At 35.3% G+C, this 25,193-nt stretch overlaps 1 protein-coding gene across 5 annotated transcripts in view; it reads left to right on the top strand.

Annotated features, from left to right (window-relative positions):
• SGCZ (sarcoglycan zeta) overlaps positions 1 to 25,193 on the top strand; it is a 526,928-nt gene that overhangs the window by 464,433 nt on the left and 37,302 nt on the right. For 3 of the 5 annotated variants that reach the window (XM_031943188.1, XM_031943190.1, XM_031943189.1), the window contains 2 exons: positions 6,297 to 6,398; positions 23,475 to 23,562. In XM_031943188.1, coding sequence (XP_031799048.1) covers positions 6,297 to 6,398; positions 23,475 to 23,562 — 190 coding nt within the window. The remainder of the gene's footprint in view (positions 1 to 6,296; positions 6,399 to 23,474; positions 23,563 to 25,193) is intronic. The other 2 variants (XM_031943191.1, XM_031943192.1) reach the window with 1 other exon arrangement.

Consider the following 25,193-nt stretch of genomic DNA (forward strand, 5'->3'; position numbering starts at 1 on the left):
GGAACTGGTATAAGATATAAGAACAGGAACTCTTCCTAATAAAGAGTTACAGGATGTGAATCCATCAATCAAAACACAGATTTATTCATTGCTAAGCCATAGAGGTAAAAGCTCAAAGAATGAAATGATTTCTACCTTTATAAGTTGAAAAAAAACCAGTAAATGTATAAATATAGGGATAAATCTAAATAAACACAACATAGTTATGTACCAGGTAGTTTGAGACAGTGGGCATTAGCAGTGGAAAGGATTAGGAAAAAGCTTCATGTAGAAAGTAGCACTTGAGCTTATTCTTTAAGAAATTGAAAGACACTATGAAACAAAAATAAGGAGTTTAGGCATGGGAGATAGGGAGAGCAAAGGTACAGAAATCAAAGATGGACTGCCGTGTGTGAAGGATGAGAGAGGATGATTTGTCTGAATCATAGACTGTGGTAGGAGGAATAATATCTAATGAGGCAGAAAGATAGCTTGGAAACAGGTTGTGAAGGGCTTTAAACTCTAAACAGAGAAATTTCTATATTATCCTAGAAGCAGCAGGGGGCCAGTAGAGTTTATTGGTTAGTGGTGCAATATGGTCAGATCCGTGTTTAAGGAAAATTACTTTGGCAATAGTATATAGGATAGATTGTAATGGGAGGGTTCTGAGACAGGGATTCCAACAAGGTGGCTGTTCCAATCATCCAAGAGAGAGGTAATGAGGTTCAGACCCAGGGTGGTCTCTGTGTGAGTGAAGAAGAGATAGATGGAAGTTAGAAGAAGAAATGTTGTAGAGGTAGGAACAATAAATGTAGCAACTGACTGAGAGTAGGGAATCCAGGTTATGAACAAAGGAAACAGCAAAGATGTTAGTCCTTTTGATGGAAATAAGGGAAGTTTGGAAAAGGAAGGGAAAGATAAATATTAGACATATTACATTTGAAAACAGACAATTATCAAGGGGAAAGAATTTCATACTTTCAACAATTATATAAAAATTATAGAAATAAATATAAATTAAAAGAACTCTGATGTTCTACCTTAAAGTCATAAAAAGTACAAAAAATTGGTTACTTTTGAAAGCTGGACAAGATAGACTAATGCACTATTGGTAAAACTAAGATTTTGTGCAGTGATTATACAAAGAAAATCAGAACTATGCTCCTTGAATCAATCAGTTGATGAGCATTTTTAAAGTGTTTTCCATGTGCCAGGCACTGGGCTAAGCATTGTGGATTCAAATAAAGTAAAAAACAAAAACAAAAACAAAACAACAACAAAAAAAAAAACATAGTCTTTGTCCTCTAGGATCTCAGTCTAATGGAAGTGATATTCTACACACACAACTATGCACATGAACATTCAAAATATATGTAGTCTAAACAGATGGTAATGTCAAAGGGTTAGCATGGGGTGGAAGGGGGTAAAGGCCTCAGGTAGAAATGGGGATTTGGAATGAATTTTAAAAGAGATCAAAGAAACTGAGACAAAAAAAAAAAAAAAAGGAACAGGGAGCAACCCAGACATGGAGAACAGCACAGTGAAAATGCATGGAATTGGGAAATGGAGTGTATGAGGAACAAGCAGAGCAAACAGAAGAGCGAATAGAGGACTATAATGTTTGGACTAGCTTTCTGGAGGTCCTTCGGATGGGCCCTGGTCTCAGCAGGATAGACACCAAGAGAATGGACAAGAATAGAGTCCAACATCTTTATTTTCTCTTACACAGTCTGTGTCTGTCATAGTTTGACCCAGTCTCCTCTGGCAGTCTGGCAGTCTCAACTAGAAATAAAGGAGTGCTTATCAATTGTGGAACAGCTAAATAAATTAAGAGTACATATATACAATAGCTATTATGCCACAAGTGATGAAACAGATTGATTCAGAGAAAACTGAGACTGTTTATATGAACTGATGCAGAATGAAGTGAGCAGAACCAAGGAGACTGTTTATATGTTCAAAGGCCCTAATCTTGTAAAGGAAAGCAACATCAAAAATCATACGAACTCTGGCCAATGCAATGACCACAACCCCAGAAGAGTCATTCTGAAGCATGGTGGAAAGATGAGGGACTCAGTTCAAAATGAGATATTCATTTCCAGGCATAATCATAATTGAAATCAATTTTGCTTGATTTTATTTTGGTTACAAGGGTAGGGACAGGAATGTGAAAGGCTAGGAATAATGATGAAAAAAAGGAGAGGAATCAATTAAACATTTTAAAACTTTCAGAAGAGACAAGAAAGATCAGACGGGTACACAATAATGGCAATGTTGGTACTATCACATGAAAATTGAATGCATATTAAAAGAAACAAACTGTCAGTAGAAGTTATAATTCCTGATAGAATTCCCTTGTTCTAGCTTTCTTTGTATTAGCTAGCATTCATATGCTGATGATTTTCTAACCCTCAATATTTTTTTAAAAAAAGTATAGGTGAAAGAACAAATTATAAAAACCTTAGATAATCTTATTATAGAAAGTGACAATAGTGAAATGACACATTTAAGCTTTTGAGATGTAGCCAAAATAGTCCTAAAGGGAAATGTAATATTTCTAATCATTTTTATTAACAAAAGAAAGAGCAAACAGATCAATTAATTGGATTGTAGTGGAAATATACACATATATTATATGATATACACATAAGTGATACAGTAAGCATCAAATAAAAAACCTAATGAACCACAAAGTGAGAAATTCTGCAAAGAAAAAATAAATAAAAGAAGTGAAAGTAAAAAATAGAAAATAGAATTTATAAAAAAAATTAAAAGCTTTTTTCAACAAATATTAAAATACAATGGAAGAAATCATTAGCTAATTTGATATTTTTTAAAAGGTAAATTCTCCAATTTAGAACAAAAAAGGAGAATTCACAGCTGATGGAGAGGAAATAAAGGGAACATGAAATAGATAAATAAACCTAAGGTAACTAAATATCAAATCAGGAATTTAAAGAACCCCATTCAGTTCTCTAGCTTTGATTCTGTGAACTCTGTTGTTTCTTTATCCACCTTGAAGCAGGACAGAAATCTGCGTTTTTTACTTTTATGATCCCTTGTTTTAGTCCTACCTAAGGGCCTGCAATTTTACTTCATTCTCTTCAGCATCTCTGAATGCAAATTGCAGGGGAGGAAAGGGGAGGAATTCAATTATATCCTGAAGTCATGATCATCAGAAGATAGCTAAATGAAAGACTCTTGGGCCAAATGTAAACTTTAATCTTTCAAAAAAGCCATTTCATAAGCCCAGAATGGGGGAGATATGATTTCACAGCATTGGGGGAGAGGGGAAGGATAAAGGTGTTTTATGACCCATAAGCTCACTCTGATTCGGCAGCAAGAGCAACATCCCCAAAAGCTAATGGGATTTTGAACTGCATTAGGAAGGGCATAAGTTCCCCCTGGATAAAGAAAATAATGGTTTCTTTTCCTGGGTCTTGGGCAGATGACTTCTGGAGAACAAAAGTTCATTTTTGGATTCTAATTTAGGAAAGATACTGATAAGCTAGTGTCTACTAAGTCTTATGAAGACCTGGAATCCACTGAACAACTTTATATATATATCCATATTATCACTTTTGTGATTTTGTAAGCATTAAACCCATTCTTCTAAAGAATCTTTTATTGAAAATCAATTTTTGTTCTGCTTTTCTATGGTTTTCCAGCTACTCCTGATCTAATATCCTGTCTCTTAGTTGCTAGGTGACTTTAGGCATGTCTCTTCTGCTCTCTGAGTCAGTTTCCTCATCTTCAAAATATGAAAAATGGCATCCTCCTGCCACCTTCCTCACAAGGGTGTCATCAGGAGGGTACTTTGCACCCTCCATCTAGTTCTGTAGTCAGGTGGCTCATTATTATTATGTGTGGTTCCAAAGACAGGAATAGAGAGGAGGATGAAAGTGGTCAAAGATGAGGCATTTCCATGGCAACTCCACAACATACATCTTAAAGCATTTGAGTAGTCAGATACTGGAAACTGCTTGGGTTACATGTGCCCACTTAGGTAATGCTCAGGGAGGAGACATTTCAGTCACATGTTAACTGATGTACCTTCCTAATTAAGACCCTCTCTCATTCCCCACTACATCTATTACAAGTTCTGTCTTCTTTTCTCAAGTGCCTCCCCAGACACTCCTAGCAGAGTACCTCACCTTGTATTTTCCTGATAAAAGAGAAGCCATGAATTCCCTTTTCTCTACTTCTCTATATTTTACATCCCCATAGCTTTATCTTTAGCCATCATCAATTTCACTGATGAAATTAGAATATCCATGCAGATGATTGTAGGATTCTTTAGCCAGCCCTAGTCTCTCTCTGTAGTTCCAGTTCTGCATCTACAAAATTGGGCATTTTGAATTGGATGTCCTGTAGAATTCTCAAATTCAATATGTCTAAAATGTAACTCATTATTTGCTCCTCAAATACATCCCCCTATCTTTGTCAAGGGCACCACCATACTTTCAGTCATCCAGCTTGACAGTGTAGGATTTATCCTTGAATCATCATTCCCTCAGTCCACATCTCAGTCTGTTTCTACCTCTTGCTGATCCTACCTCTGCAGTATTTGTAAGGAATCTATTCTCTTCTCTCTACTCAAATAACTATGACTCTAATTCAAGCCCTCACTATTTTTTGTCTGGATTATTATGGATGGGCAATTAAGTGGCACAGTGGCCTGCAGTCAAGAATAGCTGAATTCAAATTCAGCTTCAGATGCTTATTAGCTATGTGATTGTGGGCAAGTCACTTAACTGTTTGTCTCAGTTTCCTTGTCTGTAGAAGAAGCTAGAGAAGGAAATGACAAACCATTCCAGAATCTTTGCCAAGAACACCTCAAATGGGGTGATAAAGAGTCAAAGATAACGGAAATGACTAAACAACAAATTGTACAAGGATCCTAATTTGTCTGCCACCCTGAAATCTCTTTCCTCTTCTTTCCCCTTCTTTTCTCTTTTCTTCTATCCTCCCCCTTTCACTTCCTTCTCAAATACTTCTTTTCTTTTTTCTTATCTTCCCTTCCCTTCTCTTATCTTTCCTCCCTCCCTCTCTCTATCCCTCCTTCTCTCCCTCCATCCTTCCCTCCCTCTCCTCTCCTTTCCTCTCCTCTCCCCTCCTCTCTCTCTTTCTGTCTCTCTCTGTGAGTCTCTGTTTTTCTGTCTTTGTATCTCTCTGTGTGTACTTCTGTCTCTCTTTGCCTCTCTCTGTCCCTGTCTCTCTCTGCCTCCCTCTTCCTCCCTACCTTTATCTCCCTCCCTCCCTCCTTTCTTCTTCTTCCTCCTCTTCCTTTTCCTCTTCTTCTTCTTCTTCTGCTGCTGCTGCTTTTTCTTTTGTTTCTTCTCCTCTCTCCCTCCCTCTCCCTTCCCCTCCCTCTCTCTCTCTCTCTTTCTCTCTCTCTCTCTCTCTGTCTCTTTCTCCTCCTTCTCCTTCCCTCCCTCTCTCTTTGTTCCTCTCTCTGTCTCTCTTTCTCTCTGTCTCTATCTCTCCTCTTTCTTCTCTCTGCTACCTCCACACAGATGCCAAAGTGATATTCTTAAAGCAAAGATCGATGCCACACCTCTAGTCAATAAACTGAGGTTTTCTATTACTTTTAGGATCAAATAGAAAATATTCAACTTGACGTTTAAAGTCCTTCACAATCTGGCTTCATAGTACAAAATAGATGCTTAACAAATACTGATTGACTATGCCTATCTTTTTTTCTATACCACTCTCCTCCACACAATCTTTGGTCCAGCAAAATTAGATTTCTTGTGGTTCCACATAACACTCATAGGATCAGTGTATTACAGATTTGAAGCTAGAACGAAACTTAGGTACTATCAACTCCAACTCTAATAACAAATAAACTGAAGACTAGAGTTTAAGTGACTTATCCAAAATTACACAGCGAGTAAATGTTTGAGGCAAAATTTCGATGCATGTCTTCGTGACTTCATGCCCAATGTCCTATCCACCTTATCAACTAGCTTTCTACATAAAAGATTTGCTTCTATTATTGATATAACCTCTTTTTTTTAATCCCCTCATTTAATTGGATGGTAATTATCATTACCTGATTTTTCTATAAGCACATAGCTGTATCCTTGATGGAGACTAGAAAATGCCCCAGGTCCTCTGATCCTGTATACTTCCCCCTGGAATTCTCTATCTATGTGAAATATGGCCTATTTTTCATTCATAGATTTGTTCTTTCCTCTTAATCCTGTCCTGAATTATCTAAGCTCCATGCTTTCTTTCAACTATCATGCAATTATGTTGATGGATATTCATTCTGTAGTCATCTCTAAAAGTGAAATATATTTCATTGCTTATAGGATGGGATGGGGAATCTGAGAGTCACCAAGGAAGGAATCCGACTTGAAGGTATATCTGAATTTCTACTTCCATTGTATGTGAAAGAAATCCATTCCCGAAAGGTATGTATGCGGTCAGAGCTATGCCTTCCCCTCACAGGTAGTTAGAATCATTTGCTAGCTTGGTGTTTATTTGTTTTTTTAATAGCAAGGATGACTTTCCTTAGCTTTTCTAATATGTACAATCATTTTCTGATAGCATGGTACCTTGCATGTTATGGGTAATTAAAAAATGTGTGTTGCATTCAATTGTGTTGAATTGCCATTAGGTAAAAATATGACACTTGGAAAAACTTTGTATATTTCAACTAAACAAAGTTCACTTTTTAGAGAAGCAATGAGTGGTGCTCCCTTCTTCTTGTATTGTAGGAATTAGATGTATCAATTAGTAGTAAGTCAATAAATATTAAGGGCCTACTTAAAGTTAACCAAGGACCACATTAAGCATGGGAATGTGTGATTGTGGGACATCAGAGCTAAGAATCACCAAAAAAAGAAGGGAATGTGATCTCTAAGCTAATTCCAGGGATACAACTTCTTCCAAGTGCTTTGCAATGAGCAAATTCTTCAACTTGGTAGATTATATCTTAAACTTTAATAGGCATCCTTTTTCTACAAGAGACACTGAAAACATTCAATTTTTAAACATCAATAATCAAGCAATAAATATTGATAAAGTATCTACTATGTGCCAGATGCTACCCTACATGCTGGAGAGACAGTCCAAAAAATCCCTGCTAGCAGGAGCTATATTCTAAAAATCAATCAACAAAAAGATAAAAGTTTCTCTTGTCATACTTCTCTCACCCCCAACAAATCAGTTTTCAGGTATGACCATGCTAACAGAACCCCTGCAGTGTCATGAATAATCTATTTCCGCAGATGAGAAATCACTCTATTCAAGGTTCTATTGGTTCATTGCTCTGTGATTCATAAATTAGATTACCATCTTCTAGTATAAGGTCTCTATTCTTCAGTTTACCTGGAATGCAGGTATGCAAAGGAATGCAAAGACCAGGGAGAAAAAATAAAGAGAATATTTGTTGCTATTCACTAAGGTGCTAGCACTTTGTAATGGAGAGTTTAATCTCCTCACATGGAAAAAAAAAACTTTTAACACACACATGTATCTGCATGATTTGAGATGTTATGTGGACAGTGCCCAGAGTTGGAGAATGGTTTTGTTCAAATAAATGAGCCTGAGCTGAAAGTTGTACCGGTGTGATTTTAACAGAAAGTTCCGGGCTAAGTGCTCCATTCTCTACTGAGTTTGGCGTGTCTGTCAGAATACTTTCTGTGCTACAATCAGCGTTATTTCCACATCATTTGAGCTCTATGCTGAGCATCAGAAGCAGCATAGCATCCCACTCTAAGATACATGCAGAATACCCTGGTCTGTCGCTTCTACTTCATTGAATTGCAAGTTTCTATCAAAGTACAATCTAGTGCTTCCTCCAATACAAGACCTTTCTTATTCCCCCAAAAGACCACTCTCTCCTTCTCAATACTGTATTTTGCACTCTTCGTACTTACCTTCTTGGTATGTATTGCAGTCCTCAGTTCTGGTTATGCATCTCAAGAAAATGAATTGCTGTTTTCACCAAAGTATACCCAGGGCCAAGCATAATTCATGTTACATAATAAGTGCTTTCAAAAGATGCTTGCTGATTTATAATACAAAGTGCCATCAATTATTTCAATGAAATTAATGGTCAGTATGATTAACCCCATGTAATTCAATCCCATTGAGACTTTTCCCTCTGTGTTTAAATAGCAATTTTTCTTCTCAGTGAGCAAGCATGTTAATTTGTGAATCTTCCCTCCCCAATATATGTATTCCAAGTGATAACCCTAAACTTAGAATGTTCCAATATCTTTTTGTTTGTACCATCAAAGCGTGCTTCTTTAATTTTCTTTGTCCAGGTGGATCAGTATAAAGAGCATTGAGGCCAATTGGTTCATAAGTAACACTCTATTCATACAATTCAGTTCAATTCAGCAACTATTTTTAAGTCACTATTTGGTCACTAGAGATGCAGAGACATTAAGACTTTATTCCTGATCCTAAAATATCAATCTCAATTCTTTTCTCTCATGTCTCTGTGGGATAGATGTCATTGTATTTCTGTTATTCTGCTTTTTGTATTATATATTATGATTTTAAATTGTACTTTCACTGTATAGTTCTATGTTCTGCAAGATTTCCTTTGAATTCTATTTTTTTACCTTAAACTACTTATATTTTTTCTTCCTCCCCTTTGTTCTCTTTGGTTTTCCTTCTCTAGTATTCTTCTTCCTTTTTTTGTTTTTTTAAATACCATCTACAGTGAGTCTGACACTGTTATTTTCCTTTAGTCTTCACACACACACATACACGCACACACACATACATACACACACACACACACACACTCAATGTTTTCTCCATTTCCTCTTTTGATCTATTTGTATGATTATGCCTCCTTTCTTCATAAAGACTGCATACAGTTTTCTATCCTTTCCCATCCTATCTTATTAGACAAGGAACTAACAACATTCTGTTCTGTTTCACATACTAGATATATATAGAGATGGTGTGATAATCCAATGGCTCTTTTAGTTTCCATCTCTACCCTTTTTAATCTATTTCTGCAAAACATACTGTCTGAATGCAACTAAATGGAATGCCCCTGGCAGCTGACTTATCTTATTCTCCACTGGCCATAATTCCATTTTCCACATGTGTTCTCTTCCCCTAATCCCAACCCAGGATGATATTTCTATTGAAAGAGTCAATAAATCTTGATTCTCATCCATTTGGCAGATGACACTTTTTACTCATGCCTAAGACTAATAAAATTGACATTATTTACCTAACCACTCTAAAATCTACTTTTTCTACTTTGAGAATTTTTCTTCTTTCTACCCCTTTCCTCTTGTTTTTTGAGTTCACAATATTTTATTGTCTTCATCCTCTGTTTCTTAATCTGCCTATACCTTCATGCCCTGAAGAAGTTCCCCTTCCTCTTCTTTCTATTTGGGACTCCTTTGGTTCTTCCCAGCAAACATCTCTCACAGAATCATGAGGGAAGCTAATATAATCCTACTTTCCTGGTGAGGCTGATGGATGTTGTTTGAAGCCTATTTCCCAGTCAAGCAGTCAAATGAAAACAAGCAGAATCCTGTCCATAGCAACATGTGAAAGCTGTGCTGACAGAGGAGCTAGGGAGAGATTATGAGTTATGTTGTCCCTGTCAGTTATAAAAAAAGACAGGCAGGTTAATGTGACCCTCCAAGTGAGTCCTAGTAGAAAGAATTCACTGAGGTTGGTCCTAAGACACTGCAAAATCTTTTAAACAGAGTCTGATTAGTCCCCTTCTGCCTGTATGAAAATTATGTCAAATTTCTCTTCTCCATGAATAACAAAACAAAATGCAAAACAAAATTTAAAATCCTCATCCCTGCAGGCATCTTTACTGGGCTTGATGTTTCAGGCCCCATCCTCTTCCCCATATGCATACCCTCAAGTCTCAATCACAAGGAAATATATTTTTTCATTTGAAAATCCACACCTAGATCTTGGTAAGGAAACCATATAAAATCAGAGATGGCACATATGAAGAAACCAGTCTTTTCTTGTTGACTTTTGTGTGTTCTGAAGTCTATATCTATATATCTATATGCCTATAGATATATAGATATAGGTATAGATAACTGAGTATATTCAGTATATATGTCCTGGGCAAAAAAGCTGTACTTTGATTGAATGAACAAATGAATGAATGAATGGAAACTCACTTATTCAGTACTTTCTATGTGCCAAGCACTTTGATAGAAAAGATCAGTTCCCCTCTGAATTCATCAGTGGTCAGGGTTTCAGAGTGATTAACATTTATAATCTGTCACAGATGGTTTTAAACTAACAATCAAAAGTTCTAATATAAATATATTTCTCTTTTCCCAAAAGATAAAGCCTAATAGTAATTCTTTACCCACTATTTTCTATTTGAAATCAAACATACTCAAGAGATTTTGTGTCTGTGTTTTAACAGAAATGTCTTTCATGTACTGGAGATGTGGGAGCTATGCTATTTTGGGGGTTTTGTATTTCCATGACTCCTTGAGTCCAGGCTGTGCATCAGTGGATGTGTAGATAAGAGGGCACTGGCATTAGGCATGCAATCAGTGTGGGAGAAATTGTAGCCATGTGATTGATGAGGCTTGCCTATGAGTTATAAGGCAACTCTTCTCCTAATCACTCATCTCTTTCAAATCTCTACATTCCCAAGGCTGTTCTCACAATGGTGTGTTGGTGAATGAGCTGCTGACAGTTGATTGTCCTAAGAAGATTTATTGGCTGGCACATTGAATGATACTAAAATTAACTTCAGCAAAAAAGATCTGTGTTTGATCTCTTTTACCTTTTACACATGGACCACATTGGCACTCCAGCAGAGATCCAGGCAATTCTCTCTGTCTGGCCCCTATTCATGACCCCATTTAAGTAGTTTTCCCCATCTATCCAAACTTATGATTGATTTAAAATTTCTCAAAGGCCAAACTTGCTTCTACCTTCCACATTGTTCCTTAAAATGCAGCTTACAGGAATGCAAATTATGTGTCCTGACCATCATCTATAATTGAATGAAGGATGATTTTGGTTTGGGGTTTTATTTTTTGTTGGGGTTTTTTGGGGGGGAGGGATGGTTGCTATTAAATCATCCAGATATAGCTTTAAAATCCATCTAAATCCAGCTAAAGCATCTGTTACATACACATACGTATAGTATGTAGGCCTCTTAGGACTAAAATTGCAAAAGAAAAAACAACAAAGAACCCTCCCCTTCTCAGGGTGCTTAGATTCTCCTTAAAGTGAGCAAGACATAAGAGAAAACATGAGAATGCACAAAAAAGAGAAAGCAAGGAATGCACAAAATAAATAATATGTAAAATACTTGTCTGTGAAGGAATATGGGAGGTATCCGGAACTTAGGGTATCAGGAAGGTCTATATGTAAGACTTTATGTGCCTGGCACATAGTAAGTCATTAATAAATGTTTATTCCTTTCCCCCATAACTAATGACACTTGATCTGAACTTTGAAGGGACCTAGCAGTCTAAAGAAGAGGAATGAACAATTAGAACATATATGTGTGTATGTGCATGTATGTATATATTAGAACATAAGTGTATATGTATATACATAGATACATAGATAGTCTTAGGACATAGCATACAATTCTGATCATTAAGAAATTTCAATTTTGTACTCTGAGCAAGGAGTACATTCACAAAAAACTCCCAATAAAGAAGCTAGATTCCCATGATATATGGCTACATGTTCACATACAGTGAAACCCACATGCTTGTGTTTTTGTTTTATAGATCCTCTAGTCTATAATTCATCTTCATTTGTTTTGGGAACTCCAAATAATGAGGTAGCCTCATTCCTTATCATGGCCCACTCCTCTGATTGTTGAAGTGATCCCATTCCATCTTATCTCCTCCAACAGATTGTCCCCTCTGTCAGCCCCACTGTTTCACTTTTTTTAATCACTCCCTATATGTTGGCTCATTTTCTACTATCTACAAACATGCCCTTGCGTCCCCATCTTGCAAATACACTCACTTAATCCTGCCATCCCCACTATTATCCTATATCTCTTCTGCCTTCTGTAGCTGAACTCAAAAAAACTACAATCCTCATCTGCCATAGTACCTCCACGTCCTTTCTTTTCATTCTCTTAACTCTTTATAATCTTCATATGCTTGGGGTAGACATTCCCCTAACTCATGGATAGATTTGGAGCCTCTGGGTTAGTCCACCTGCCATGATGAAACCATTGTGGATTGCGGGTATGATTAGGGCACATGCTGTAGTTTCTTGGAGCCACAGGTGAGAGTTGGGTGACAGGTGGACACCAAAGGTGAATGAGCTGCCCTGTAAAGGACTCAACAAGCTCTCACATCCAAGGGGCTAGTCCTCTCTGAACATGCAAGTGAAGGCTTCCTCCAGCAGAATGGGCAAATTAGAACAGTTTGTTCTAAAGCCCATGAAGGCAGCTGAAACAGGTATTATAGAGCACTTAGAGCTTGACAGATATCAAAGACTCTAAGTCATCCACTGCATCCCTAGTCATTGCTGTCTTAACTTTTATCCTACTACTGAATTAGAAAGAAGCTGACCACTTTGTACAACTCTGCCTCACTTAAAACCAATTCACACACATATCAAGATGTCATCTGTGATGTCATTGGAACTCTTCAAAAATGAAAGATAAACAAGAATAACCCCTTGTAATCTGGCTTCCAATCTTATCATTCCCCCCAAACCTCTCTCTCCAAAGTTACTAATGGTTTCTTCATTGCCAAATCCAATGATTCTTTCATAATCTTCATTATCCATATCTCTCTGTATTTTTTTGACATTGTTGATCATTCTCTTTTTCTTGATACTCTTTCCCTCTAGGTTTTCAGGACACCTTCTCTCCTGGTTTTCCTTCTACTCTATGACTATTTCCTTTGCTGGATCTTCTCTAGATGCCTTTTAACTGTAGGCATGCCTTAGGGTTCTGTCCTGAGCTCTCATCTGTTTTCCCTCTACAATATTTCACTTGGTGATCTCATCGACTCCCATTAATTTAACATCTCTATGCTAGTGATTCTTAACTCTACCAATCCCCATCTCTCTGCTGACCCACAATGTTGCATCTCCAATTACCTTTCACTCATCTCAAACTGCATGTCCAGTAAACATTATAAACTCGATGTTAACAGAACTTATTATTCTTTCCCCTAAACCCTCCATCCTCCTATATTTTCTATTATAGATGGCAACACTCCCTCAGACTGAGAGCCATCCTAGTTTCTATACTATCTCTCAGTCTTCACATCCAAGCTGTTGATTTCACCTTTCCAACATCTCTCCATATACTTTCTTTTCTCATCTCTTAGTGATTGCAATAGCTAAGCATGGGTCTGCCTGCCTTGAATATCTCCAAACCCTTCATTCTCTATTCAGTCCCTAGAATTATTTTCCTAAAATGCAGGTCAGATCATGTTCTTCCCCCACTTAATAAATTCTAGTGGCTATTTCAGGATCAAACACAAAGTTTCCCCTTACAACTTGCCCTCCTACCTTTCCAATCTTTTTGGCACCTTACTCCCAACTCATCTTAATTTCAGTGGCTTTCCTCTGTTAATTCCAAATTAGTCTGTAAATTTGTCTATATTTGTTTACTTGTTGTCTTCCTCATTAGATTATATTTCTTGAGAGACTGGCTCTTCCTTCTTTTTGCATCACTAATACTTAGCACAGTGCCTGATACAGCAGATATTTAATAAATATTTGTAGATTGATTATTGATTGATCCAGCCCCCTAATTACTTTATAATGCAGACTCTTATCATTTGCCTATATCCTTCTTCCTATCCACAAAGATGAGGAATGTTGTCCTCTTTACCTATGCTTATTCCTTCCATTTCTTTTTCTTCTCTTATTGCTTTGGGTAGCATTTCTAGCACTATATTGAACTGTAACACTGATAATAGAAATCTTTGCTTTACTGTGGGTCTTATTCAGAAGACCTCTTTTTTGTAATCATTTTTTTACAGATAATGCTGTTTCTTGATCTTAGATCTGTATAAATTACCATATTGTGAAAAAATCCTAATATTTTAAAAGGAATGGTATTTTATCTTGTCACAAGCTTTCTATTTATGTATTGGTTTTTATTGTTCTCTCTATTAATGTGGTCAATTATACTTCTAGTTTTTTTTAATATTTTTTTCTAATTTTCCTATTTCCTAATATAACTCCACATTATTGATATAAATTTAATTTAATTATATTTGTAACATTGAGATATGTTAAGGAAATCTTGCTAACATTTTATTTAGAGTTCTTGCACTGATTCAATAATGATATCAGTTTATAGTTTTATTTCTGTTTTAACCTTCTGAAGGTGTATAAGTCTATATTTGCATGATAGAAGGAATCGAGTAGGACCCCTTCTTTTTTTTCATTTTTTTCCTAACAGCTTTTGTAGGCTTTTGTAGTACTAGAATTAATTATTCTTTAAATGTTTGCTAGAATTTGTTAGCAAACCATCTGGTTTTGTATTTTCCCCCTTTGGGAATTCATTTGTGTATTATTCAATTGCTTGTTCTGGGGGTTATTTTCACTTTCTATTTATTTTGTTAATCTGGGCATTTATGTTTTTGTAAATATTTATTTCATTTGGTTAGTCATTTTTATTGGCATATAATTGAGTAAAACAATTTCTAATAATTTATTTCTTCTCCATTAGTTGGGAAGCCATTTCTTTCCATTTCGATACTGGTAATTTGGTTTTCTTTATTTTTTTTATAAATCAGATTAAATAATAATTCATCTATTTTAAAAAAAAAATAAGAAGTGGCATTTAGGTAGGGAGTCCTATCTTGGTCAGGGTTGTACACAATGACTTCTTAAATCCTTTCTCATCCTAAAATTCTGAACTTATTCATTATATTTCCTTCATACCTTTAAAAGTACTCCTTCTATTAGCCTCTTGGTATGTTCTTTAGACCACAATTTAATTATCCTTTCAATTCATAGCATCTTCTCACCAAAAGGGACCTCACAGATTTTGCAATCCAATATCTTCATTTTTCAGGTGAGGTCCTAAGAGGGGAAGAGACTAACCTATAGTTTCACCACTCCTAACTAACAGAACCTGTACTTGAAGTAAATCTTATATTTTGTCTTGTGCAAACTTCTTTCCATCAAAGTGAGCCATCATTGTATTTTTCTTTAGCTTTTGGTAATTTGGCTTTCTTATCTCTTTTAGTTAGTTTAGTTAGTTATCTGCTGAGGCAGTTGGGGTTAAGTGACTTGCCCAGGGCCACACAGCTAGCAAGTGTTAAGTGTCTGAGACCAGATTTGAATTTTTAACTTCAGAGATGGTGTTATATCCACTGCGCCATCTAGCTGCTTTTACTTTTTTTTTTTTTTTAAGAATCACCTATTTAATTGGTTTTTTAAAATGGATTTCAGTTTTTATCTGATCAGCTTTTTATTGTTCATTTTTCTTTGTTAATTTTTCTGTCAAGTTTTTCACTTGGTGTTTGTTTTGAAATACATTAAATCATTTGCTGATTTTTTCCCCTTGTGTTCTCAATTCATGAGTATTTCATTTTCTCTCGTAAAGGTATGTATGCTGGAAACTAAACCCTAAATGCTCTAAATTACTAATCATTAGAAAAATGTAAATTAAAACAACTTTTCAGGTACAACCATACTCATCTGACTAAAATAAGATGACAAAAAAATAAAATGCTAAATGAGGCTGTGGGAAAATAACACTGTTGGTGAACTGCAAATTAGTCTGACCATTCTGGAGAACAATATGGGACTATGCCCAAAAAAACTACAAAATTATGCATACCCTTTCACCCAGAAATACTACTACCATGTCTATAGCCCAAAGAAAACTTTTCTTGAAAAGAGAAAAAAAATTCATATTATAATAAAATTTTAGTTGTTTTATTTTTTCTGGTTATACATGTATATTAACTTTTTAAATACACATTTCTCTATGAATCATGTTAGGAGAGAAAAATCAGAACAAAAGGGAAAAACCATAGGAAAGAAAAAAAGAACAGAAAAAAGAAGTGAGCATAGCATGTGTTGATTTATGTTCAGTCTCCACAATTCTTTTTTTTTTTTGGATTCAGATGTTATTTTCTATCCATGGTTTATTGGAATTGCCTTGGATCACTGAACCACTGAGAAGAACCAAGTCTTTCATAGTTGATCACTGCACAATCTTACTGTTACTCTGTATAATATATTCCTGGTTCTGCTTGTTTTCCTCAGCTTCAGTTCATGTAAATTTTCCAGGCCTTTCTAAAATCAATTTGTTCATTTTTTTATAGAGCAATAATATTCCATTACCTTCATGTACCTCAATTTATTCAGCCATTTCCTAATTGATGGGCATCTACTAATTTTCCATTTCTTTGCTACCAAAAAAAGAGCTGCTACAAACCTTTTTGCATGTGTAGGTCCTTTTCCCTCCTTTATGATTTTCTTGGAATACAGACCTAGTATTGGCACTGCTGGGTCACAAGGTATGCACAGTTTTATAATTCTTTGGACATAGCTCCAAATTGCTCTCCAGAATGGTTGGATCATTTCATAACTCCACCAAGAATGCATTAGTGTCCCAGTTTTCCCACATCCCCTTCAACCATATTTATAATAATATTAATAACAGAAGGGTTTTTAATGTGATTGCAAAGAATTGGAAACTTAAGGGAGGCATATAAATTGGGGGATAATTTGGGCTTAACCAATTGTGGTATATGAATGTGATGGAATATTATTGTGCTGTAAGAAATGATGAAAATTATTTTAAACATACCTTGAAAAATTTGAATAAACTGATGCAAAGTGAAGTAAGCAGCAATAGCATAATCTACATAGTAACAGAAATATTGTAAAGTTAATAAACTTTGAAAGAATTGATGATTGATCAACACAATCACTCACTCACACATATTCTAAAGGATTTCAAAGGATGAGACATGCTACCCACCTCTAGATATAGAGCTGATGGACTCAAAGTGCAAATAAAAGCATATTTTCTTCCCTTTATTGTTTTTTCTTGCTTTTTTCTTGGATTTCTTACTCTCTTAATATGATCAGTTTACTCCACTTGTGCTTGTGCATCTCTCTAACTTGCTATTTTATGTCACTTTCTCTAAGTATTCTTTTATTAATGATAGACTGATGATTTATCCCATTTTACACGTCTCTATTCATTGTCATTTTGTGGTCTATTTACCTTAATTTTTGGGTGCTGAGTAGTTCATGTTTCTTAGGCAAATAGTATCATCTGAAGAATGTGTTTAAAAAGATAATCCTGTGTTTTATGGAGAAACTTGGCATCGTTAAAAATATTTCAAAATTTACCACATACAATCTAACCCAGTCTTTTCCTCCATATACTGTTTGTATCAATACATGGAACATTGCAGGATTTCCTAAATGAGACAGATAATCATTCAAAAGATTTTCCTCTTAGTTATCATCTCTGGAAATGCCATCCTATGATATTTAACTGGGTGGATACCTTCTAGAGCAAGACCATGAGTGGGTGAGTGACTGTGAATGTGTGTGTGTGCAAGTGTGTGTGCATGCCCATAAACCTGTGCATGCAAAAGTGCATGCTAGGAGTGGACAATAATTCATCCCAAAATTGAATACAATTATCTCTCTTATGGAATAAAGGTAATCCTTAATCCACTGGCATTATTCTTGAGTATCAGTGTTTCATAGTATGAAGAGCCTCATCCGACCAATAAACTTGAATAAATTATTTTCTTTCTCTGTCTCAGTTTTCCCCTCTAGAAAACAGAAAGAGTGAACTTAGAAGATCTTTGGGATTCCTTCCAGCTCTGACATTCTTGGGTCCTGTATTATGCTTATTATTATATCTAAATTGGAGTCTCAATACTAAATCTTTCATTCTGTCCCTGTTCCTTTAGTTTTTCAGTAATGTAGTTAAATTCAGATATCACTTATCAGAATTGTGCTTTTAAATGCAGGAAATAAAACAGGATTTAAAAAGGAAACCACTTATATTAAACCTCAGATACCAGAATTTTTTAAATTCATGAATCACATATTGATTCTCCAAAGGATGCTCAATGGTTTTGATGAATAGATAGGAAACATGGTACCATAAAATAGTTTGTGAAACTGTTGTGCCAATTCAAATGCTTTTCCTTCTCCCATTTTCAATAAAAATTAACTTAATGGGGTCTTAAATTCTCTATATTTCAATGATTTTCCAGATAATAATTGAATATTGTTTCTGAAAGCTTGTTTGTTCCTTTTAATCTTTTTGAATTCACATGTAGATAATGTTCATAAAGATTGTGAATAGATGAAAGAGTGGTCATATTAGATTGGTAGACATTGTCCTTTGTACAGCATCTTTTTTTTCTTTTTTATGGCACTAATAAGGTCTGAGATTTCCATCACCACCACTATCCCCATTCCTTTGGTATTTTTCCTTCCTTTATATACTATATGAATTAATCCCTCAATGTCTTTATAATTGCAATGCTTTCACAATCTTTTCTTTATATTTGATCCAATTTGGCTAGTTTTCACAAATTTGTTCTCTTTAGTGCCAATTCTACATCTATCTGAGTTTCTCAGGGACTGTGAAATTAGGTTTCAAGTATGGTAGTTCTATTATCTTTGATGGAGGAAAATTGGTTGAAATGGCTTGTTGGTAGTGGCTTTTTGCAAATGTTTTCTTTTTTTTCAGTTTGTAGTTTTCTTTCTGTTTTCATCTTAGAATACTCCTGGAGTGAATTTGTTTGATTGTATATCTTGCCAAGCTTTCTTTAGTTTTTGTTGCTGTTGTTTTTATTTTCTATTTCTTCTTTTTGATTTGTGAGATGACTCTATTCATGACTGACATTGTCCTTTGTAAGAATTTATATACAAATGTAGAGGGCCAGAACTTTGGAGAAGCATACTTGAAACAAGAATATTTAAAATAAGTTGTTAACTCAGTGGAATTGATGTGATGATGGTTCTCTAGTACACATATACTTAGCACTTAGCATGGTGATGTAATGATTCTCTAGTTCACACATAATCAGTATGCTGTAATGATGTAATTGTAATAGAGTATTAAGGGCTGAGAAGGACTGGAAATGAGACATTCCATTTTTGACCATCCTCCTGGTGGTTCTCCTGTTTCCTGTTTCTCCTGGAGAATTCATCATTTCTCCACCTAAAGACCAAGGCCCATCCAAAGGACCTCCAGAAAACTAGCTCGAACATTCCAAACAAACACTTAAGTTTGATATGACATTGCCTTTTGTAACTCTCTCTTCATCTAGCAAATAAATTATATATTTCTTCATTTGGTCCTTTTGGTCTCCTTATTTTGGTAGTTAAGTTACATTGGTTTAATTTCTAAGTGAAATTATAGTGAATATTGATGGCAATTCTATTAATTACTCAATTTTTGGGGTTTTTTTAATAAATTGTTTAAATAAATCAAAATTGAATCCTTTTTTATTTGTCCACCATATCTTTTTACTTATTCTTTTAGTTGTTTTTTTTTTTAATTTTACAAATTCTGACCTTAGTACAAATGAATATATGATCATTGGATATAGAAAGCTAGGTGACTTAGAAATAATTCACATGTCAGCAATACATCTTTTCTGGTCTGTTAAAATGAATTCAATTTCATTCTTTTTAGTATTAGTTGATGCTCTGTTAAAATGAATTCAATTTCATTCTTTTTAGTATTAGTTGATGCTAATCTGGGAGTGGAGAAATAATGTTTTCCCAATTATATCTAAGAATTCCTTTTCTAAAGAAAGTGTCCATAATATAGCCATGTGAAATGTCTATATAATCAATGCTTTTAGTTTCTCTCCTCCTTTCTCCTGGGTCATACTTTAACATATATTTCTTCCTATTCTCACCTATCCCAGCTTTGCATTGAAATCACCAAATATCAAGGAACCTATGTTGATTTTATTTGGAATTTTTTCCCATTGTTGAACCAATTCTACCTTTTTGTATAAATCCAACTTGGCCTTGTATATAATCAATTTGTTATGTTATAGAACCTTTTTATCAACATTTTATTCAATATTTTTGCCTTTGTATTCATAAAGATACTTTGCTATGCCTTTTTATCCTCTGCTTTATCTCTCCCTGGTTTAGCTACAGATTTCACATGTGTCTCATAGAAAGAATTTGTTTCTAACCCTTTTTTTCATTCTATCCCTTTTTTCAAATGATTTATGTAAAATTAGAATTGGTTTTTATTTGAATATTTGATTGAATTCACTTTTAAATCCTTCTGAGCCTTCCCCCCTTTTTCTTTCCCACTCTTTGAGAATATAATTATGACTTGGTGAATTTGTTTTTATGAGATCAGTTTACTTAAAGTATGTATTTCTTGTTCTGTTCCTTTGGACATTTTATTTTTTGTAACTATTCATCCATTTTATTTTAATTTTTAATCTTATTAGTCTATAATTGTATAAAGCATCAACTTTCTTCAAAATCATCTCCCATAACAACTCCCATAACATTCATCTCTATTGTCTATTCACTGGAGAATTCACATTCTTAGCTCAGAATTACTATAAATTACTTTGATTCCTCTGGCTGACAACAAACTCTTCAATTTCCCATCTCCCCACATGCTTACTCTTCTAGTGCCAGTTTTTCTCTCATCATGTATCCCTTGATTTCTTGGTATTCTCTCTGTCACCCTCACTTTCCTCCCTATCCAATTTTGACTATTCCCTATGCCTCAAATGAACTTATAACATCATAGTTTTCATTACTAGGAAATTTCCTCTAGTTTGCCATTATCATGAGGAAATTTCATAATCTCTCATCCTCTCATCTCCAAGTGATCAAGTCCCTCCCATCTTTCAAGAAGGCTCAATTCACATGTCATTTATTCCATGAATCCTTTCTTGAGTATCCTTGTTCCTGCAGGTGAATATGACTTCTCCCTTTTCAGATTTCACCATAGAACTTTTAGGGATCTTCTGCTTTGTACCATTCCCATCTCCTATTCCATCATCTTCCAATCTGTATGTGTTTATTTCCATTATTGAAGGATAAACTTCTTAAATGCCAAAGACTCTGGTCAGGTTTCAACTCTACATGAAGTCTTTCTTGGTCTCCCTTTTATTAGTATTTTCCCTTGAAATCATTTTGTATTTGCTTCATTTATTTAGTATATTTGCTTCTCTGTGTACATGTTTCCCTAGAGTAGAACATGACCTCATTGCAGACAGGGGCAGTTATATTTTTCCAGCATAGTTCCTGGCACACATGTATTTCTTAATAAAAAAAAATTTGCCGAATTAAATTAATATAATAATAATCACTTAATAAATTGAAGGGAAGCACCACAGACACTCAAGAATCAAGACATCATTTTGATCTTCAGATATCAGATAAAATCACTCTTTTTAAATCAGAGAATAATCCCTATCCTTGTAAGCAATTTTGAAGAGAATCTCTAAACAAAACAAAATAACAACAACAAAAAAAAAACCTGGAAAAATTAGCCTCAGGTGCTTGCTACTATGACATGGACACTGGAAAGGGATAGAAGCTGAGTTTTTGACAGAAGAATCAAATGTTAGAGCTTTAAGGGAGCAGGGAAATCTTTCCCATGACCCATGCTCCCTCCTCCCTTAAAATAGGTTTGATCATTTATAAATTGATTACCCATTTAGTGTCTGACAGTACACAAGAGTGTGGCCCTTTATACTATCTTTCAAGAACTCAATAAAGGCCATAATTCATCCAAGAATTTTCCTCATCTTTTATAAGAATGAGTTATTTTTTAATTGTTTCACATACACATACACACACAAGACTTGAGTTTGCCATGCAGAGGAAAAAGAGGTTGAATGCAGACTCTTTAAGCAGAATAATAATGACAGCAAAATCCCTCTCTCACACCTTCTACAAGACAGGTGGTATTTGCTTATAATCAGGCTACAAACCTGAAATAAATTCCTTTAGTTAGGTCCCATGTCAACATTAACCACTTAGGGATAAGTGAATGAGATCATGTTAAAGTCAGACAGTAAATTATATATTTCAGTAAATGTCCTGTGAAAGACCATGAACTAGGGACAGGGTTCCAGACTCAAACTTTGGAGACTCCTTTTCTTATTTATATTTCAGATGACTAAATGTGGGAAGTGTTACACCCCTATGGACCCCTCTAACCTGGTAGCTCCTCTTTGAGTTACTCTTAATGACCTGTTTGTCAATGGCATGGCTAGGCCACACTTATCTGTCTTCGGGCACCAACCAGGATCCCATAGAGACAGACCACCAGTAGGTAGGGGTGAAGCGAAAGAGAACTTTATTCTTAGATAGCATATATTTATACCCCCTTGAGAATCCAGGGGAAGGGGAGGTCCTCTAGGAACCAGGACAAGCAGGTCATAACGGGATTGACCTGAGAAGAAGGAGGGAAGCATGCTAGGCTTTGAGAGCACTAAGGAGGGAAATGTGGTACCTGGGGTCAGACACTGCCTCCTTAGGCACCTCCATGTTGGACTCACCTGCACCTCGGAACCTCTCATCCCTTAGGTCCTCCCATAGGCCTTGAGCCACATTCCTTGCTCCCAGAGGCTTTTTAACCCTTACAGGAAGGAAACTAGAGTCTAAAGAAAGGATCTTAAAGGGAAAAAACTGAGGTTTAGCCCAGTAAGGTTAAGCAACTCCTAAGTAAGATTATATAATAGCCAAGATAGTCTTTGAGTTACTTTATTGTAGTTGTTTGTGTTTGTTTATAAATTCTGATTTTTGTGCTGAAGTGCTTCATGAAATCAGGCACTTCCTCAAGAGACCTTTACATGTATACCATGGGCTGACAATAGTGGAAGGGTCCATGTCTTCTGTTCCTAAGAATATCTAGCACAGTGATGGACAGAAACAGCCATAAATACTAACCAAATTAAATGGAATTGTTTCTAAAATTTCTAGATTTCAGATTGGCCCTCTAGCATCATTATCCCACATTAGGAAGCTTTGCTAGTCTTTGTCCAGCCCTTCTCTGCTACTAATTATTCTTCCCTCACCCTTCATGTCCACATGCAAGCAGAAATGGGGGCTCCTTCTCCCAATCACAATCCACCCATACTTCACTGGTACCACTGTACTTCACTCCAACTGACTATTACAGGACCTTTTCTTCATCTTCATTTCTAACCTCATGGTTCACACAGTTGGAAATGCCCACTTCAAAAAGGCAAAGACAAAGTGTTCAGCAGTTTATAAGCACTTACTTACTGCATGTGGAACTTTGTTCTGGGCACGAGGGACAACATGTGTGTAGAAGAAATAAGGGCTCTGTCCTTTCTTTCTGGACATTTTGATTTAATAGAAGAAAAACAAATGAGAAAAAGATGCCTTTTCTGAGCTTGTGGCCCTTACAGGTGCTTTTATTCTTTATGTTACCTTGCATGGAGTCTAAGATAAAGGATGTTCCCCGTAACACATCAGACCTTGCCCTACTTAGTAAAGGTTGATATTATGAGCCTATTTGGACTTGGATTTCATTTTTCATATACTTTCTGCATATTTTCTAGGACAGCCCATTGGTCTTACAGTCTGACAGGAATGTTACCCTGAATGCCCGGAATGCCCAGGGACAACTCACTGGCCAGCTGACTGTAGGTGAGTACCATTGTACCCATGAAGACCTCTCTGGCTTTTGTTCTCACCTTTCTAGAATGTTTGCTTAAATCAGAAAAAAAAATTAGCAAATGGGATAGGTGTGCTATGTCCCAGATTTGTGACCCAAGTAAAGTAGACAGGTATAGATGAGAACAGATTGGGAATTACTTCACCATTAAAATTTTTTTTCCTTTTGAGGCATCTATGGTGTAGTGGACAGAGCACCAGCCCTGAAGTCAGGAGGACCTGAATTCAAATCTTAACTCAGATACTTAACACTTCCTGGCTCATGACCTTGGGCAATTTACTTAATCCCAACTGACTCAGCAAAATATATACTTTTTTCAGAACATATAATATATATATATATATATATATATATATATATATATATATATATATATATATTTACTCATTTCTGTGACAATAATGATAACGGGCATTTATGTAGCATTTTAAGGTTTGCAATATAATTTTAAAATATTATTATTTTGACTTTGCTATTCTCAGCAGTATAATCATCCATTACTACTCTGAAGGATAAAATTAAAGATAAAAAAAATTAAGGATAAAATAAAAAAAATGCTCTAATAGAATATAATCCTATCCATACCCAGAGAAGGAATTGATTGTGTTTGAATACAGATTGAATCATTCTCACTTTCTCTATCTCTCTTTTTTTTAACTTGGTTTTTGTTGAAGGTTTTTATTTTCACTAGGATGGGAGAGCTATGTTTTCTTTCACAACTTGATTTTATTATGGAGTTTATAACTTCACATAACTTCACATGTGGTTTCTTAATTGTGAGTGAGGATAAGGGAAAGAACCTAGAACTCAAAAATTTAAAAAAGCAATTGTAAGCGATTGTAAAAAAAAACAAAAAAAAAGTCTTGTTTTGTGAATGTATCTGGGAAAAATGTTAAATAAATCAAATACAAAAAAAAATCAGGAGGGAAAATAAATTATATATATATATGTATATATATATATATATAGTATGTGTATATATGTATATATTATTATTATTTTATTTGATCACCACTAAACCCTGAGAGGTAAGTGATATTATTCCCATTTTATAGGTGAGGAAACAGGTGGGCAGAGGCTAAGCAACTTGTCCATGCTCCTCGTTGAGACAGAATTCAAACTCAAGTCTTCCTGATCTTCAGTCCAGCACTCGAGCCACTTTGCCACCCATGAGTTGCCATTCTTATTAGAATGGCACAGTGAGAGAAAACAGTTGGAGGCACAATATTACCTAACATCTTCAGGATATTTATCAGTCTATCCCTTAAAACTGGGCACTCACCAGCCCAATATGGGGAGGAGTCAGCAGAGTCAGAGGATAGATTGCATTTCTGATATAACCTGGTCAGCTTTCATGCTTCTGTGAAGGGAGGCAGATCAGCATTTCCTTAAACAGAGAAAATCTTGAATTCCTATCCAGAGCAGCTCTGAAAAACTCAATTAAAATATTTTTATTACATATAATTGTTGTTTAAATTATTAATTTAAAATGCTTTTTGATTAGATTTGTGATACATTATGCAAATATATTTTATCAGTTTTTGTTAGCTTATAACGAATCCCTTTCCAAGAGCAAGTCATTTTTTGGTTGTAAGTCATAGTG

This window comes from Sarcophilus harrisii, chromosome 6 (genome assembly GCF_902635505.1).
Source record: "Sarcophilus harrisii chromosome 6, mSarHar1.11, whole genome shotgun sequence".
Lineage (NCBI taxonomy): Eukaryota > Metazoa > Chordata > Mammalia > Dasyuromorphia > Dasyuridae > Sarcophilus > Sarcophilus harrisii.